At 40.8% G+C, this 15,634-nt stretch overlaps 2 protein-coding genes across 10 annotated transcripts in view; both read left to right on the forward strand.

Moving 5' to 3' along the window:
• Positions 1–11,764, forward strand: part of si:ch211-285f17.1 (sickle tail protein) — a 135,528-nt gene extending 123,764 nt beyond the window's left edge. For 7 of the 9 annotated variants that reach the window (XM_042510691.1, XM_042510686.1, XM_042510687.1 and 4 more), the window contains 10 exons: positions 800–947; positions 2,094–2,586; positions 2,847–3,039; positions 3,177–3,439; positions 4,471–4,626; positions 4,902–5,024; positions 6,593–6,670; positions 6,774–8,399; positions 8,879–9,010; positions 10,040–11,764. In XM_042510691.1, coding sequence (XP_042366625.1) covers positions 800–947; positions 2,094–2,586; positions 2,847–3,039; positions 3,177–3,439; positions 4,471–4,626; positions 4,902–5,024; positions 6,593–6,670; positions 6,774–8,399; positions 8,879–9,010; positions 10,040–10,588 — 3,761 coding nt within the window. In that variant the 3' untranslated portion in view covers positions 10,589–11,764. The remainder of the gene's footprint in view (positions 1–799; positions 948–2,093; positions 2,587–2,846; positions 3,040–3,176; positions 3,440–4,470; positions 4,627–4,901; positions 5,025–6,592; positions 6,671–6,773; positions 8,400–8,878; positions 9,011–10,039) is intronic. The other 2 variants (XM_042510694.1, XM_042510690.1) reach the window with 2 other exon arrangements.
• A 118-nt stretch (positions 11,765–11,882) lies between these two features.
• On the forward strand, positions 11,883–13,961 carry LOC121960823 (uracil nucleotide/cysteinyl leukotriene receptor). Its single transcript, XM_042510696.1, has 2 exons — positions 11,883–11,969; positions 12,968–13,961. The coding sequence occupies exon 2, from the start codon at positions 12,990–12,992 to the stop codon at positions 13,917–13,919; it is 930 nt and encodes a 309-aa protein (XP_042366630.1). The 5' UTR covers positions 11,883–11,969; positions 12,968–12,989; the 3' UTR covers positions 13,920–13,961.
• Positions 13,962–15,634: the final 1,673 nt, after the last annotated feature.

The following is a 15,634-nucleotide window of genomic DNA, read 5'->3' on the forward strand; positions in this document are numbered from 1 at the left end:
ATTACGTCTCCTAAAAATTTGATGAAGTACTTTGATATTAAATTATTGCTCAGACATATCAGCCAACCAACTGGTTGACTGATGATATGATCTTTGTTTCTTCCTTTCCAGACAAACAAAATCTTTCATATAAAACCATAATTGTACTGTCAGGGCAATTAGCATTTTCAAATTTTTGTGTGTCCATAGTCAGAAGCCCCTCTGCAACAAGAACACAAACGAAAAAAGCTAGGGAAAAACTGTATTTATATTTATTATTATTAAACATTTAAAATTATGATGCAGAATTATTGTATTTTTTCAGCGCTTTTTCAGGTAATTTCCTTGCTTTTTTTTCTTTATTTTGTTTTTTTTTTTTTTTTTTTTGCTTTAATTTGTTTTTAACTAATTCTAATTTAAGGTATTTTTCTTGTACTATTCACTAATTCATTGCTAATTTCTGGGTAATTTCTTCTTTTATTTCTCACAGCCATCTTCCCATATTTTTTTTAAAAATCAAGCCAATTTGCTAAGGTTTTAAAGGGTTAAAGGTATATCTGAATAACTTTTTTCACGGGTGATATTTATTTCATGTTATAGCTATGGCCGGTCATCGATGAACACTATTAATATGAGTTTCACTGAGGAGTTGTAGTGTCATGACAGTCTAAATGTTATTCTGCAGCTTTTACACACTATAAGAAATAATATGCAGGTAGAGATAATATAAAACTTCTTCAGTCACACATTTAAACACTGGTTATCCTAAAACAATAGCTGTTTGCAAAAAGTGTGCATGTCTCTGTGTGTGTCTCCTCAGGAGAGTTCCCGGCCCTACAAACCAGAATGCGGTCAGTGCTGCGGGTGGAGGTGGAAGCTGTCAAGTTTTTGAAGGAGGAGCCTCATAAACTGGACAGCATGCTGAAAAGGGTCAAGAGCCTGACGGACACACTCAGCAGTCTGAGAAGGTAGAGGAAAGATGAGGAATAAATGTCAGTGGAGATAAAGTGGGGATCAGGAGAAGAGGTGCTGGAGCGAGAGAGGGAATTTAAGATGAAAACAAAAAGCACTCTGCGGAGCCCCTCACAGGGGCCTGTGATGTGCGAGATCGTACCATTTGATTACACTGGCAGGCCTGCCTTCATCCTATCGAAGAGGTCATTCAGTGTGGACAGACAAGTGTGGCGTCCATCTTGATTTACTTCCATTGCCTTCACTGAACCGATAAGTGAATTAATACGGTGGACACTGTGGCACCCCATTTCCATTTTAATATGTCACAGATACCAAGTTCACTCTTGACTGTTCTTTGTGTCTCCCTCCATGACTCTCGTCTTTTACCCAAAACAGTCACCAAACACTGAGAGTCACCATGAGACATTGAATCATAGCTTTTGGTGGTGTTTTTACCCCTTATTGTCAGAATTAATAAAATAAAATGTAAACTTTCAGTTTAGTAACAGGGTCGTGGGATTTCGTGATAGCATTTTCCAGGCCTGGAAAAATTATGAAATTGGTAAAAATCATTGAAGGTTTTGAAAATGTTATACAATTTTGTCATGTATAATGAAATTAATTGTCACAGTTATCTTCTGGGAATAACCTTCCACAAAATGAAACATAAAGGTGAATTTATTGTCTCTAAATTAGCTGTTGACACAACATAGCTCTAATATGTGTCAGCTTAGGGCCACACAATATATCATTTATGGATATGTCAGTGCGCAATAGTGGCACCACAAGATGCTTGATTTTTTTGCTTGATTTAAAAGGAAAACACACCGTTTTTCATTTTCCATGTCTAATACTGGCCAAGCCTTCCCCTTTATGACAGATTACATGTATGTGTGAAATAGTGTGTTGGCATTTGTTATTGGAAGTCTTCCTGCCTTTGTGTAGAGTAAGTATCATAATAGGTCCAGCAAGTGCCATATACACAGTGAATTGCATGCTTTTGCAAATGGAAATTTAATCACAGGTCATTAAAAAAGTCATGGAAAGTATTTTGTTCATGAAAATGTGTGGGAACCCTGTAGTAATAACAAGTTTTGAGCAAGCAAACATTTGAAGATGTTTTCACATGACATTACATACTGTTTCCCTCCTCTGTGCAGATGTGCCACCGAGGGCCCTCAGAAAGGACCAGATCCTTCTACTAATGTCCCAGTGGACAACAGCCCTTCAGCAGCAGCAGCAGCAGAAGCCCCAGCAGAAGCATCAGTCCAGCCCGGCTCCACATCAGCCCCACTGGAGCCCCAGAGCTCCACCATCAAATCTGAAGTGATGCCATCCTCTCCGGTGGTCATCCATCATGTCCAGAGCTCTCCGGTCCACATGCAGCAGTCCCAGCAGTCCGCAGCCTTGACAGCCCAGCCCAGTCCACCGCTCACCCCCAGCCCTTCTCACGTCCCCAGTCCCAACCTGAGCAAGAGTCAGGGCCGGGAATCTCCCAAGGGGGCTGCCTCGGATCCGCCGAGTCCTGCCCGCCATAAGAAGACACAAGGGAACTCAGTGAATAATGGCAACGGCACTGCCACCCAGGGCCTTGTCATAGAGGAGCTCCAGAACAGTCAGGACAAGAGCAAAAACAGAGCTATGTCCATAGAGGTGTGTTTAGTCGCCTTATAATTATAATTCTCTTTCAGTCTTGGTTTATTTTTATCCAGCATAGTAAAGCTGTGGTGATTAGTAATTTCTCTCATTAACATCCTGTTAATGTCAGCAGTTATTCTGAATAGATTAAATTTGCACTTTAGGACACCTGTTGTTAGGTACTTTTTGTTTTTGTCGTAGGAATAAAATTCCATCACTCAGCTTTGTCAGACTCAGTGAACTTGTGAGGAACTTTCTCTCTTTTCTCCTCGTAGGCTGCAGAGAAGGAGTGGGAAGAGAGGAGGCAGAACATGGGCCATTATGATGGAAAAGAGTTTGAGAAGATCCTCCAGGAGGCCCAGGCCAACATGATGAAGGGTATTCCCAGTCTAGAGGTGGAGGAGAACCCAGCACTGCCGCCTACTGCCGCCATGGAACAAGCAGACAACATACCACAGTCACCAACAGGTAAGTTGACCATGATGATGGCTTTTTTGCAGAAATGCGTGCGTGTCCGTTTTTTCCCAAAATATAAAAGTAGAGTTTTATGAGTGCTGGTGTTGCCCTCTTAAATAATTTCACATCTTGCTATTTTTGGATAACAGAAGAGCCCCAGTCTGAGCCTCACTCTGACAAAGCAGCCAACAGGGGTCCTGAAAAACTCCCAAAGCCGGTGATGGAGAAACCTGCCAAACCTGTACTGGAGAGATCCTCGAAGTCTGCCACCAAGCCAGCTCCCACTGAAAAATGCAGCAAGTCCCCACCACCTCCTCCTCCAAGAAAGACGTTCACCAGCTCGAGCTCAGGCATGACCACCACACGCTCTGGCGAAGTGGTCTACACCAGGAAGGAGTCTGTCACAGCACAGGTGAGTCTGACAAGGGGTTGTCTTGACATTTTTTATGTATTTAAGTAGCAAGAGCCAGGACGCGATTAGCTCAGCTAAGCCTAGCATACCTTAGCATGAAGACAGGAGAAATAATAATATTAATAATAAAAACTTTATTTATAGAGCACTCTTCATACAAGGGATGCAGCTAAAAGTGCTCAACAATAAAAATGCAACACAAAAGCAAAAAGAAAACAAGATAAGGCAATCAAAAGACAGTGGATGATAAACAAAATATAAAGGTTAAGGGAAAAAGCACAGAGACCAGTAAGAATAGTAAAAATGAAAGAATTGAACTAATAATTACAAGAATTACATGAAATAAAAGCCAGACTACATAAATAGGTTTTCAGCTGTCACTTTAAAATGTTTATTGAGCCTGCTTCTCTTAAAGCTTTTGGAAGGTTATTCCATCATTTGGGGCATAGTTTTTCTTTAAAAAAAACTAAATATTTATAAAAAATAGTTGGTAATGAATCATTTTTTTGACAACAGACAGATCTTTTAATCAACTAGCCATTGCAACTGTATTTGTATAAAGTCTTTGGTAATTTAATTTATTACAAAACATCATATTTCTGTGAAATGTAAAGTGACGGAAGCATTCAGATAAATGTAGTGAAGTAAAAAGTACAATATTTCCCTCTGAAATGTGGTGGGCTTAAAGTGTAAAGTGGCATAAAAGGATAAAACTTAAGTAAAGCAAAAATACCTGAAATTTTAATGTAAGTGCGGTACCTGAGTAAATGTACTTGGTTACATTCCACCACTGTATAGAATGATAGAGAGTCTGCAATATAGGCTGGTCCAAAACCTTTAAAGGTTTTAAAGGCAAGCAAAAGAACCTCAAAAAATACTCTTAGTGCCAGTGGAGAGTAGCTAAAATCGGGGTAATATGCTCCCTCCAACTTGTTTTGGTAAAAAATCTAGCAGAACAAATTAGTGAAACAGTTTGACTGGCATGTTGGAAAAGTGATAACTAGATCATTTTTATCCAATAATTCTAACAGGAGGGTGAGGAGGACGCTCCACCTCCCAGTCCCCAACCCAAACCCAACAAGGTCCCACCAGAGACCAAGCCGAAGCCAGCCACCCCTCCCCCCATCACTGCCTCTGTTTCCAGAGAAGAGGAGGATGAAGGAGACAAGATCATGGCAGAGCTCCAGGTTAGATGTACACTCCATCACTCACACACATACACAATCCCTCTAACATGCGAACAATCTGTTGTTTCTACATTTTGGGAGCGGGTCTGTCGTTTCTTCCTTTGGTGGTTTTCTTTCTCAGAAATGGCAAAGGATGAGCAGCTGCCAAAGCTCCTTGATTTTTTAATTTCACTTTGTCACGTGCCAGGTCCTACAGCCGTGACAAACGTGAAGATACTCCTTCCTTCCTCAAAATCCTTGTTCCCATTTCGCCTTCACTTGTCTCCACTCCTCAGGTTTTCCAGAAGTGCACAGTTAAGGATGTAGGGGTGAAAAATTTGGTAGAACCCACACCTCGAATTGAACCGCAAATCAGAGAGCTAAGACCAGGGGCCTTAATGCCCCTCAAAGAGAAAAAGGTAAAATATACGTCGCCGTGCAGCTACCCACCTAACTGCCTGCCTCTGCCCACTGTCTGATACAATCGATGGCTGTGTCTTAACACTTCTACAACTTCTGCACCCTTGCTTTGGCTCGAGAGAAACCTGTAACAGCTGCCTCCAAAAAGCTCCTTTCCTTGCTGCCTCAGTTTCCTCCCCTCTTTGATTCTGCTGGATCTCAGCTTGAATACTTCAGGATTAAGTCTGCATAAAATGAAGCCTCTGAAAAGATGCTGTGTCTCTTGTGCGCCTGGACCAGACAATGATGTGTTTCGCGACTCATTTAAGTATCACTTGTCAATAAAGACCTCGGCACTGTATTCTACAGGCAATTAAATCGTCTTCTGTCTTTCTTTAATTATTTGTCCTCGTACAAAATCAACAGAACAAATATTTCTTAAGTTTTTGACAATTGAGAGAAACAAACGTAGTTCAAACTCACTTTGCAGACACAACCTGTTTTTGCAGACTTGGTTCACTAGAGGTCAGTCTGGCCACTTTGCATGCTACTGTCCCTCACTTATACTTTTCTGAAAGGATTACTTTTCTGTTTCTCTTCGTCTTTGCACAACTTTACTTCAGTTTGCTTTCCCAGCTTTACACCTAAATAACCAGCACAACTCTATGTTTTCACATTTAGGTTAAAACTTACACACATTTGTTGTGATTTCCATGTGACAAAGAGAACAGGTATGTTCAAATGCAACAAATTTGACTAGTTTACAGATAAGTTAAAACATTATCAGCTCAGAAGCATATCAGTAGTTATTCTAAATCAGTGGTTCCCAACTGAAGGGTCGTGGTCCAAAAGAGGGTCGGTGGTCCATTCTGAATGTAGTGCAAATGACTTGAATTTGTAAAAAAACACACTTGATCTTGAAGTAGACTGATTTTCAGGCACAGAGCTTTTATTTTGAAGTGCAGTTTCTGTTTATTCTTGCAGTGTTTTATTTCATTGTGTACATGTTAACAAATACCCTTGAATATGGAGTTATATATCTAATGTATGAACCTTGAACTAATGACTAAGAAATCTGGACTCATTTAAGGTAAAAATGGCTAAGATTATGCCCCAAATGAAAGTAGCGTGAGAAGACGCTTGCATGCTATCAGCAGAATACAATCTGAACGACGCAGAAAAACAGATGTTTAAAGGTTAATAGGAAAATAACTAGAAACCACAAGGACAGGCAGTTCCTTGAAATGTATAAAAAAAAAATATGAAAATGACAGTTGTGTTATCAACAGTGAAAGTGCAAAAGCGAACAGGCAAGCTCATTTGGCTGTTGTAAAATAGAGCGGCTTATCGTCTTAGCTTTTAAACAGTAATATTTATTCATTTTCCCTGCATGAATTTTGATTTAATATCACACAGTAGAAAACTGGAGTCAGTCTGAGTAGGACACAATTTAAGAAGGTAATCGCCCAGTGCAGTGTTGACAGCGTGAATGCAATTGCTGTAATATATGTGAATTTATACTTAACACGCAGCCACCTGACACACCTGTTGCACAGTAATATTATTCCCTCACACACTGTCCTAGCAGAGCTCAGAGCCCACTCGAGAAGAAAAAGATCCAGACACAGATGAAAATGGGAACACTACTGTCCGACAGAGCCAAGGGGTATGTTTCTATTATTTACATTATATTAACATTATATTCATGTATACTTAAAGCATGTTCTAGATTTTGTGATGTTTTTAACAGCTGCATCTTCATTTCTCAGGTCATATACTACGTGACTGGACAGATTCCCAAAGAACATCCACCCCCATCAGGAACGGAGGAAACCCCTGAACACCGAGAGCCCACACAGCCTCCATCACAGGTGTCAAATGTCAATGCTAATGACAATTCTCCAAGCCAGCAGCAGCAGCCACCTCTGTCTCCACCGCCCAAATCACCCCCACCTATATCACCTAAACCTGTGGGACTGAAAGGGTTTAAACTGCCAAGGAAGCAAATTAAACGCTCCGAATCCTTGAAGACCAGCGCAGAAATGGAGAAGGGAAAAATCCTCAACAAAATTAACACTGAAAAGAACAGTAAAGTCATCCAACAACGTGTTTCTTCTAGTAAGAGTATCATACCTGAACCTGTGGCAACCACAACAACCAGTATCATGAAAGAGGCAACTAAAAGTTGTGTTGCTCCACCAAAAAAGGCTCCCTGTGAGGACATTGAACCATCTAAAGCTAAGTGTGAGGAGGATAATGACGAGGCCAGTCTTAGTCCTGACTTACCTGGAGAAGAGGCGCCGCCGCCCCCTGACAACATAGCATTCATGATCACTAACACCAAAGTCCAGGCTCTGTCCTGTGGCGAGTACCAGGATCTGGTCAATGCCAAGAAAGGAAGCGTCCAGACTGTTACTGTAGGAAACGTCGCAAACCGAGGGAACACCATAGCGGATCCCACGGTCCCGCAGGATAACGGCTTCAACAAGAAGCCCGTCATCATCATTTTTGACGAGCCCATGGACATCCGCTCAGCGTACAAGCGCCTGTCCACCATTTTTGAATGCGAGGAGGAACTGGACAGGATGCTAGCGGCAGAGTGCATTGAGGAGGAGAGCGAGGAGTCGGACACGGAGAGGAGTGTTGGGCTGCAGGGTAAAGCGGCAGGGATCGAGGTAGTCGATGGCAAAAACGCTCCACAGGTCACTTCAGACCACGTTAGCTTATCATCTTCATCTTCGTCTTCAGTGTCTGAGCTGACGGACAGTGGGGTGAACTCGGAGTCAAATGGGGACACCAAGCAGGATGGTAAGAAGAAGTTCAAGTTTAAGTTCCCGAAGAAACAGCTGGCCGCACTCACCCAGGCGATTCGCACAGGCACAAAATCGGGCAAGAAGACTTTACAGGTGGTTGTGTACGAAGACGAGGAGGAATCAGATGGTACAATCAGGCAGCACAAAGAAGCAAAGAGATTTGAAATTGCACGCTCAAAATCAGTAGCAGACACTCCCAAGGCAACGGGCTCGACCGTGCTGAAGAAGCAGAACTCAGAGTCCCTTTACAGGACGGATGAGATCCGGAAGAACACCTACAAGACGCTGGACAGCTTGGAGCAGACCATCAAGCAGCTGGAGACCACTATCAGCGAGATGGGACCATGCTCTCCTGAGGAGCCGGTCGGCATGGAGGAAGCAAAAGCAGAGAATGGGAAAAGCTCAGAAGGAGTGGGGCTGAAGAGGTCTTCCTCTCTCCCTACCTCCCGAGGGTCAGCCCCTAAGGTACCAAGCAAAAATCCATTGCTGAAGAAGACTAAACCGCAACTCCTTCCTCGCCCTGTAGTCCTCCCTACTACCACCACCACCACTGTCCCCAGTGCCCCCAGCACCGTACAACAGGTCTCTCTTTAGCTCTTGTTGCTCCGGGAGGCTTTGGGTCCTTCTTTTGTTCAGTTTACAACCTACCTTCACTCCAACTCTAACCACTGAAATTACAAAATCCATTAATCCACTCCACAGGTGCTTGGAAATGTTGGAAATGTCCCCCGTGGCTTTCTGCCTCTGTGAAATCATGGTGACATGATTGGGGGTGGCATTTTGTTGGGTTATTCCTCCTTCAGCTCATTGCTAAACCTCTGAGTGGCAAACTCATCATCAAAAACACTGTCATGATGATTAAGCTCTGATATCTTTCTTATTCTTGACTGCATGTACTACTGTGTATAAAGGTTTATGGTCCCACTGGGTGCATGATCTTTCACTGGTGTTGATGGTTGAGGTGTTAGTGCCTTGATTTTTCATACTTCCTTTATGGTGTGTGTTTTTTTCTTTCTTTTGTTTTATTTCTTGTTTTGTTTTTCGTTTGGATTCGTTTGCAGAACACCAGTGTCGCTTCCCCTACTAGTCGGATGCCCGTCCCTTTGTCTGCGAAGTCCAGGCAGTCGCCGGGTACTACTGACAAAGCAGGAAAACAGCAAAAACTGCAGGACGCTCAGAGGCAGTTCCGACAGGTAGTTTTACTGTAGGGCCTTACTAGAGACTAGAGGAATCAAACATATAGGGATCAAAAACATGAGGCATGTATTATTAGAGGAAAAAAGACTACCAAAGCTGTGAGATTTCAAGTGTGTTTGAGAAAAAAAAAAAAGAAAACGTCACCACGGTGACGACTGTGGATCTGTTAATGTTTCTCTCGAGTCTGCTCTGACAAGAAGGCATGTTTGACTCTTGACTGTTACCCCATAACATCACTGTACTGTAAGCTTTTGCATGTCCACACTGCTCATGGTTTTCACTGTGTTGGTGACTAAACAAACAAAAAAAAACGGAGAAATGGCAAAGAAAAGTGGAATCCTGCCCTGTCATCATCTGTCATCACATCTCCAGTTCCCATCACAGCTGAGTTCCTAAACAGTGTCGCCAAATTCCCAGGATGCTTTATGGCTATGTTAAAATACCAACCTAACTGACTTTTTCGGCTATGCTCCTCCCTTCTCACCATGCACCTCTGCTCAAACCCCCAACACAGCTTCTTAACCTCACGGTGATATATTTCTTTAGCCTCGAGACCACGCCACAACTCACCATCTTGCATCGTCCCAGTTTCAGTGGAATACCAGCCCACATCTCCCCTGTCTGCTCCCACTCTTCAAACTCTTAACCCTGTTATCTAATTCTCTCCAGCCTTCCTTTGCATCGTTGCCTTGTGAATTTTCCCCCCACACAGCCCCTTAACGAGGCCTAACTCTAACACGGGCAGTCTGTGAACGCCCCCTCCTGTCTGTCATCGCACGGTCTAACCTTTGCACTGTTCTGTTTCTTGGTAACATGTCTCTCAGTTCATAAAACCTAGTAAAAACAGGCCTTTTGTATGTGTATTGGTGTCTTTTAGTTGTGTCTCAGTAATGTTTGTAGTCTTAGTGTGTTTCTGTGTGCATAACTTGTAGTTTTTTTTAACATCGTCTTGACTTTTACATGTATTATTTGACCAGATTTCTTTTTTTGACAACCAGTATCTGTTTTGGCATCTCTGTTTGCAGGCTAACGGAAGTGCTAAAAGAGTGGGAGGGGATCATAAAACTACTTCCCCTGCTATACCCACCTCTAAAATCCCTGCTTTTTATCCTAGCTCTACTAAAGGCAGCTCCCAGTCTGCACAAAACTCAGATGCTACTAATCCCATTAACCCTTCCTCCTCCTCCTCCTCCTCCTCTTCCTCCTCCTCCTCTTTGACAAAGTCCTCCATCCTGTCCTCTCACGCTCCTCGTTCCGGTTCCTCCTCCCACATCCCCTCCCTGTCTAACGGATCCCTCAAACTCCCCACACCTTCACAGCACACAGGTAAAGCTCTCTCGTTCTCCTCGCAGACTCAGAATGGTCGAGTGCACTCCTCCTCCTCCTCTTCATTCTCCTCCTCCTCCTCCTCCTCATCCTCCTCCCCCTCCCCTCTGTCGCCCACACCTTTGGGCCCAGGCGGAAAGAGCATCCGCACCATACACACCCCCAGCTTCACCAGCTACAGGTCCCACAACGGCAGCAGCGGCAAATCCTGCATCCCAACAGCCACAGCAGCTAAGGACACAACCTAGCCCCGTTATCGCCCCTCTGGCTTTTACCGCAATGCAGGTAGAGCTGCTCATCTTTAATTTTATATAGTTTTGGTTTGCTATTTGTTTGTTTTTTTTTTTTTCTGTCTTTGAACGTTTTTGTAAAAGTATTAAGTGATGCACTCCCCCACTTCATGTTTTATTTGACACTGGCATTCTCGCACCAACGCTTCTATGTATTTGTTTTAGTTGCAATTTCCTGTATTGCAAAATACTTAACCTGGATTCTGATTCTTCTTGAAGGTGTACCAGATGTTCTGACAAAAATATTTTATAATGGAACTAAAAAAAAATGAAAATAAAAGATTTAGTTTTACCACTTTGTAGTTGAAGTGGAAAGCTCTCATGGTGTTGAAAATCTATTTTTCTTGCTCTAGCTATGAATAGGGAATATAGAGTTGATGTACAATCACAAAGTACCATGTAAAAATGTTGTTTTATTTTTCAAACCAGAGATTGAATAACCATAGTGTATTTAATCTTCTATATTTCTTATGTTGCCAGACATTCAACGCAGCCCTTGTAAATGCCTTTTATGAGTGTATACACAATGTATACAGACATTTTAAACTCATTATTAACTTCTGTTTTCTAAGAGTATTTTCTTATTTTTCACCCATATGAACTGCCAATTTCTTTTACAGATATGTAAAACTGGTATCATAAGGACTACAAGTTTTCATTTTAGTGTGCCTATTTGCCAAAGTTGTTGTATAATGACTCACTTCAGGCCTAATCCAGTCACGAGATTTAGGGTAATTTACATGCACCCTGTTGGTTTGATGGCTGAAGTGTTGACCAGTGTTTGTACTGCTGGTCTCGGTTTGTTAAGTTAACATGTATTGTTGTCTAAATGTAAACTGTACTAAAAATAAAGTGAATCAGTTCTACCACAATGTACATAGATGCTTCTACTAAGAAAATAAGTAGTTTTGTTAACATACCAAAGTTTATTTGTATGCATGCCTTTCAAATACTTTAGGAGAGTGGTGTTAAAGAAGAATTATGTTTGCACAGATAGATTTTTGTAAATATCTGGTTTTCTCTCATTTTTGTAAAGCTTTAAATCATACTATAAAGGAGCAATGTGGTAAAGACAAAACTGTGTTGGAGTAGCAACAATAAAGACTTGCATGCTTGTAATGCATTGAGCTTTAATGTTTTTAATTTGGTCTGTGTTTGGCTTCCTGTTTAATTCTTCTGTGACTGTGTGTGTGTGTGTGGGGGGGGGGGGTATATATAGTGGAGGCGCACCAACATAGCAGTTCTCACTTCAGCTAAACCTGTCTCCTCTGCTCACAAGTGATTTGAGTTAGGAAACACGCAGAAGATTTCTGGATTCTGCATCCCATCTTCAGTTGAGGTAAGAATATCAGGAATAACGCGAATGATCATTTACACAATACTATATGTGAGGCCTCCATGTCCTAAATGTGTTCTTACAATCTTGCAGTGGATTATGTGATATGACAGTAAAATACAAAGATTAGTTTTAACTACTAAGCATGTAGCATGACTTTATAAGATTTGGCATTTAACCAAAGCATTCATTTACCTAATGTCACTGAGCACTGAACAAGAAACAAGATTTTCAGAAGATGACGGTGACGAAAGATGACGAAGTGCTTAGTGACACCGTCATCTTTTGAAAATCTTGTTTCTTGTTTTAAATTAAATTTCAAAACAGTGAACCAGGGTTAAGGAGAAGTGTAGGTACGTTTAATTACATTGGTATGGTTTGGTGATACTATATGCACCAGATGGTATTTTGCATTAATAACAAGTATTTTTGTTATTTTATTACACAAATATATTCCACTTGATTCAAACATTTCTACTGTTTACTCTATGCATAGTCTTAAGATGCACATTGTATCCACAGACATGTTGTTCATGTAGCTGACAGTGCTTCATAAAAATTAAAACTGATCATTTCATTCTTGATTCTTCCTTAACCAGCTTTTAAGCATCACAGAAAAATAATTAAAACCTGGGGACGTTTTGATATGGACTCAAAGGGAGTTCCATTTGTGTTTAATCCATTTGGGTTGTATAGCTAAACTTTTTTTCACTCAAATAAAATGTCTAGTTTATCTGTGGTTAATCTTTTTCTGGTATTAGCTGATTATATGCAGTGTGTCTGCTGCACTGCTCTCCGACGCCTTGCAATGACGCTTCCTGTTTCTAACCACCCAAATTAACACATGATGTTGCATGTGGGTTGATATCACTCACATCATGCTACTCATCTCTTGTCATACACACACCCTGGATTTTGGTTTCATTATGATATACTGTTTTTTGTGAATTGCTAGACTGCTGGCCATCATCATAACAGTATTTGTGTCTGTGTTGCCACAGGCTGATCCTTTCCACAACAACAATGAACATCTCTGAGGAGGAGATACAGGGCTTCTACAGCAGTGACTCCCACTACGAGAACATGATATTTTCTACATTTTACATCCTGATTTTCATCATTGCTGTGCCTGGGAATGCCTTGGCGCTGTGGGCCTTCTTTCACCAGGACTGCATGTCTCCGACTAAGGTCTTTCTGAGGCACTTGTCCATTGCAGACATTTCTTACATCCTCATTTTGCCAATGCGAATAGTTTACCACCTTTCTGACAGCCACTGGCCTTTCGGACATGTCCTCTGTCAACTAGCAGGCTTCCTCTTTTACCTTAACATGTATTGCAGCTTATACTTGATGAGTTTCATCAGCCTGGACAGATTTCTGGCTGTGGTTTTTCCTATAAAATCACAGTCCATCAGGAAGGCTTTGAATGCAAAGGTAGTTGTTGGCATACTTTGGGTGGTAGTTATTGTGTCCATGAGTCCTATACTTTTCTCTAAAAAGAGCGTGACAAACAACTCAACTGGCATCTGCAACAAGCTCTACTTAGAAAAGACTTCACCCAGTGCTTTAATTTCAACTATTGTGGCATTTGTTATTCCCCTTTCAACCATCATGGTCTCCTACATACTGATATTGCTGAAACTGAGGTCAGTCAAGCAACAGGGAGAACGACCAGTGAAAGACAAAGCAATAAGAATGATCATCCTCATCCTGTTGAACTTCCTGTTGGCCTTTGTGCCCTACCATGTGAGCAGGGTAATCTACATCGAAAGCCACAGGCATGTCGATGTGACTGCAGCCAGCCGCGACTCACTGGGACGAGCCAATCGGATCACGTCTGCACTGACCTGTGTCAGTGGTGTGCTGGATCCTGTGATGTACTTCTTCCTGAACCGTGCATACAGGAACAAACTGCTTCAGCTGTTCTGTAAAAAAATGGAGATTGAACAATAAGCAGCAAACATCATGTACTCAATAAATTTTTTAAAAATAAAATTCTCCTCCTTTGTATCATTTTTAGAGAGGTGGTCACACATGAATGCATTCGAGTCAATGCATTCGTAGATTTCTAAAAATGTAGGGTTACAAAATAATGTAAGGCAAAGGTTTGAACTCAAATCTGACAACTTTAGACTTGGCATAATCGAAAAGGACTTGCAACTCAACTTGAACGTCAATGGCTTGTGACTTCACTTGGATTTGAGCCTTTTGGCTTTAAAATATTTAATACCTTCCACCAAGCCCAAAGATTAAATAGTTTGTCATTAAAAAAATGTGCCGCTAGTCAATTCATTTCTCTTTATTTCCTGAATCGACTAACTGATGACACTTAATTCCCCAGATTTGTTTGAACCAATGCAACAGCATCCAGTAAAGCTGCAGAAGAGAGCCATGGAAAACTAACATTACATTACTGAGCGACAGCAGGAAAGAAGGTGATACCAAAGATAATCTTCTTCATGTACTAAAACAATGCAGATGTCAACTACAAACGCATAATGCCGTATGTAAAATATAAAGGTTGAATATTACGGAGACGCAAAAATTTCCAACAAATTTTTTTAAACAAATAAATACCTTATTTTGGGGGGTATATTTCATATATCATTACTCTGTTGTGAAAAAAGCATTACATGTGATGACCAAGAATTTTGACTTTAGGACTTGAAACTCAAAGTTTGGGACAAGGGCCTTGACATGAGACTTGTCAGCCGTGACCTCTGATTAAATCTACGGCACAGGTATGAAAAAATATATATGTTTAGATATTTTTTTCATACCTGTGCCGTACAGGCTATGTATTCTTCCTGTTTACCAGGGAATTTCTTAAATTGTATATTCTAAGAAATGGGGATCAGTCAGTTTTGTTCATAATTGACCTGCTATTTGGAGAGACTTAGTAGGTCAAGAGGCACTCCAGTTAGTCTCGGGGATATTTGATAATTTACCAGCAAAAACATTTTTATATATATATTTTTTGTAACACAATGTAAGACTTCTCTTGATTGGGCTGTTTGTTATGGTGACCAAACATTACAGTTGAAAAATGGAGCTTCCTCTTAAGTATTTCTGATGAAAAAAACTGAAACAATGGAACCATTTTCTGTCTACTTTTCACTCTCTAACTTTTTAGGAAGTTAAGATAATATCCCTCTACCTAGAAATCTTGTTTGCAGCTTATCTAAGACATAAAGTGGCAAAGGGTTAGGCTATTTTTAACCAAAATTGCAAAACTTCCTTTTTATTCACTGGAAGGCCACATTTGATATAACTCACTACTACAACACAGACCCATGGCCTTTCAAAATAGTTCTGCAAGATCATTCATTGCCCATGACACAATCAGTGGTACTCAAGTGCAAATTTGAGATATGCAACTTGTAATTTACTTGAGTCCTCTCTTTTCATGCTACCCTACATCTAGAAATATTGAACTTTCTAATTTCTACTTCATTACAATTATCTGACAGCTTTATTGATTTATTTATTTTATTTATTTATTCTTAAAAAAATACGAATTTTACACACAATTAATTTGAACATCCTAATAGTTTATACAAGTAAGCCAACATCTGGAAAGGCAACTATTTTGATTCTGTTAATTATTTTTAAAGGTTTTAATGTATTTCTAGACTGTTGGTTGGACAAAAATGGTGTGAAGGTGTCAC

Source organism: Plectropomus leopardus, chromosome 21, assembly GCF_008729295.1.
Source record: "Plectropomus leopardus isolate mb chromosome 21, YSFRI_Pleo_2.0, whole genome shotgun sequence".
Lineage (NCBI taxonomy): Eukaryota > Metazoa > Chordata > Actinopteri > Perciformes > Serranidae > Plectropomus > Plectropomus leopardus.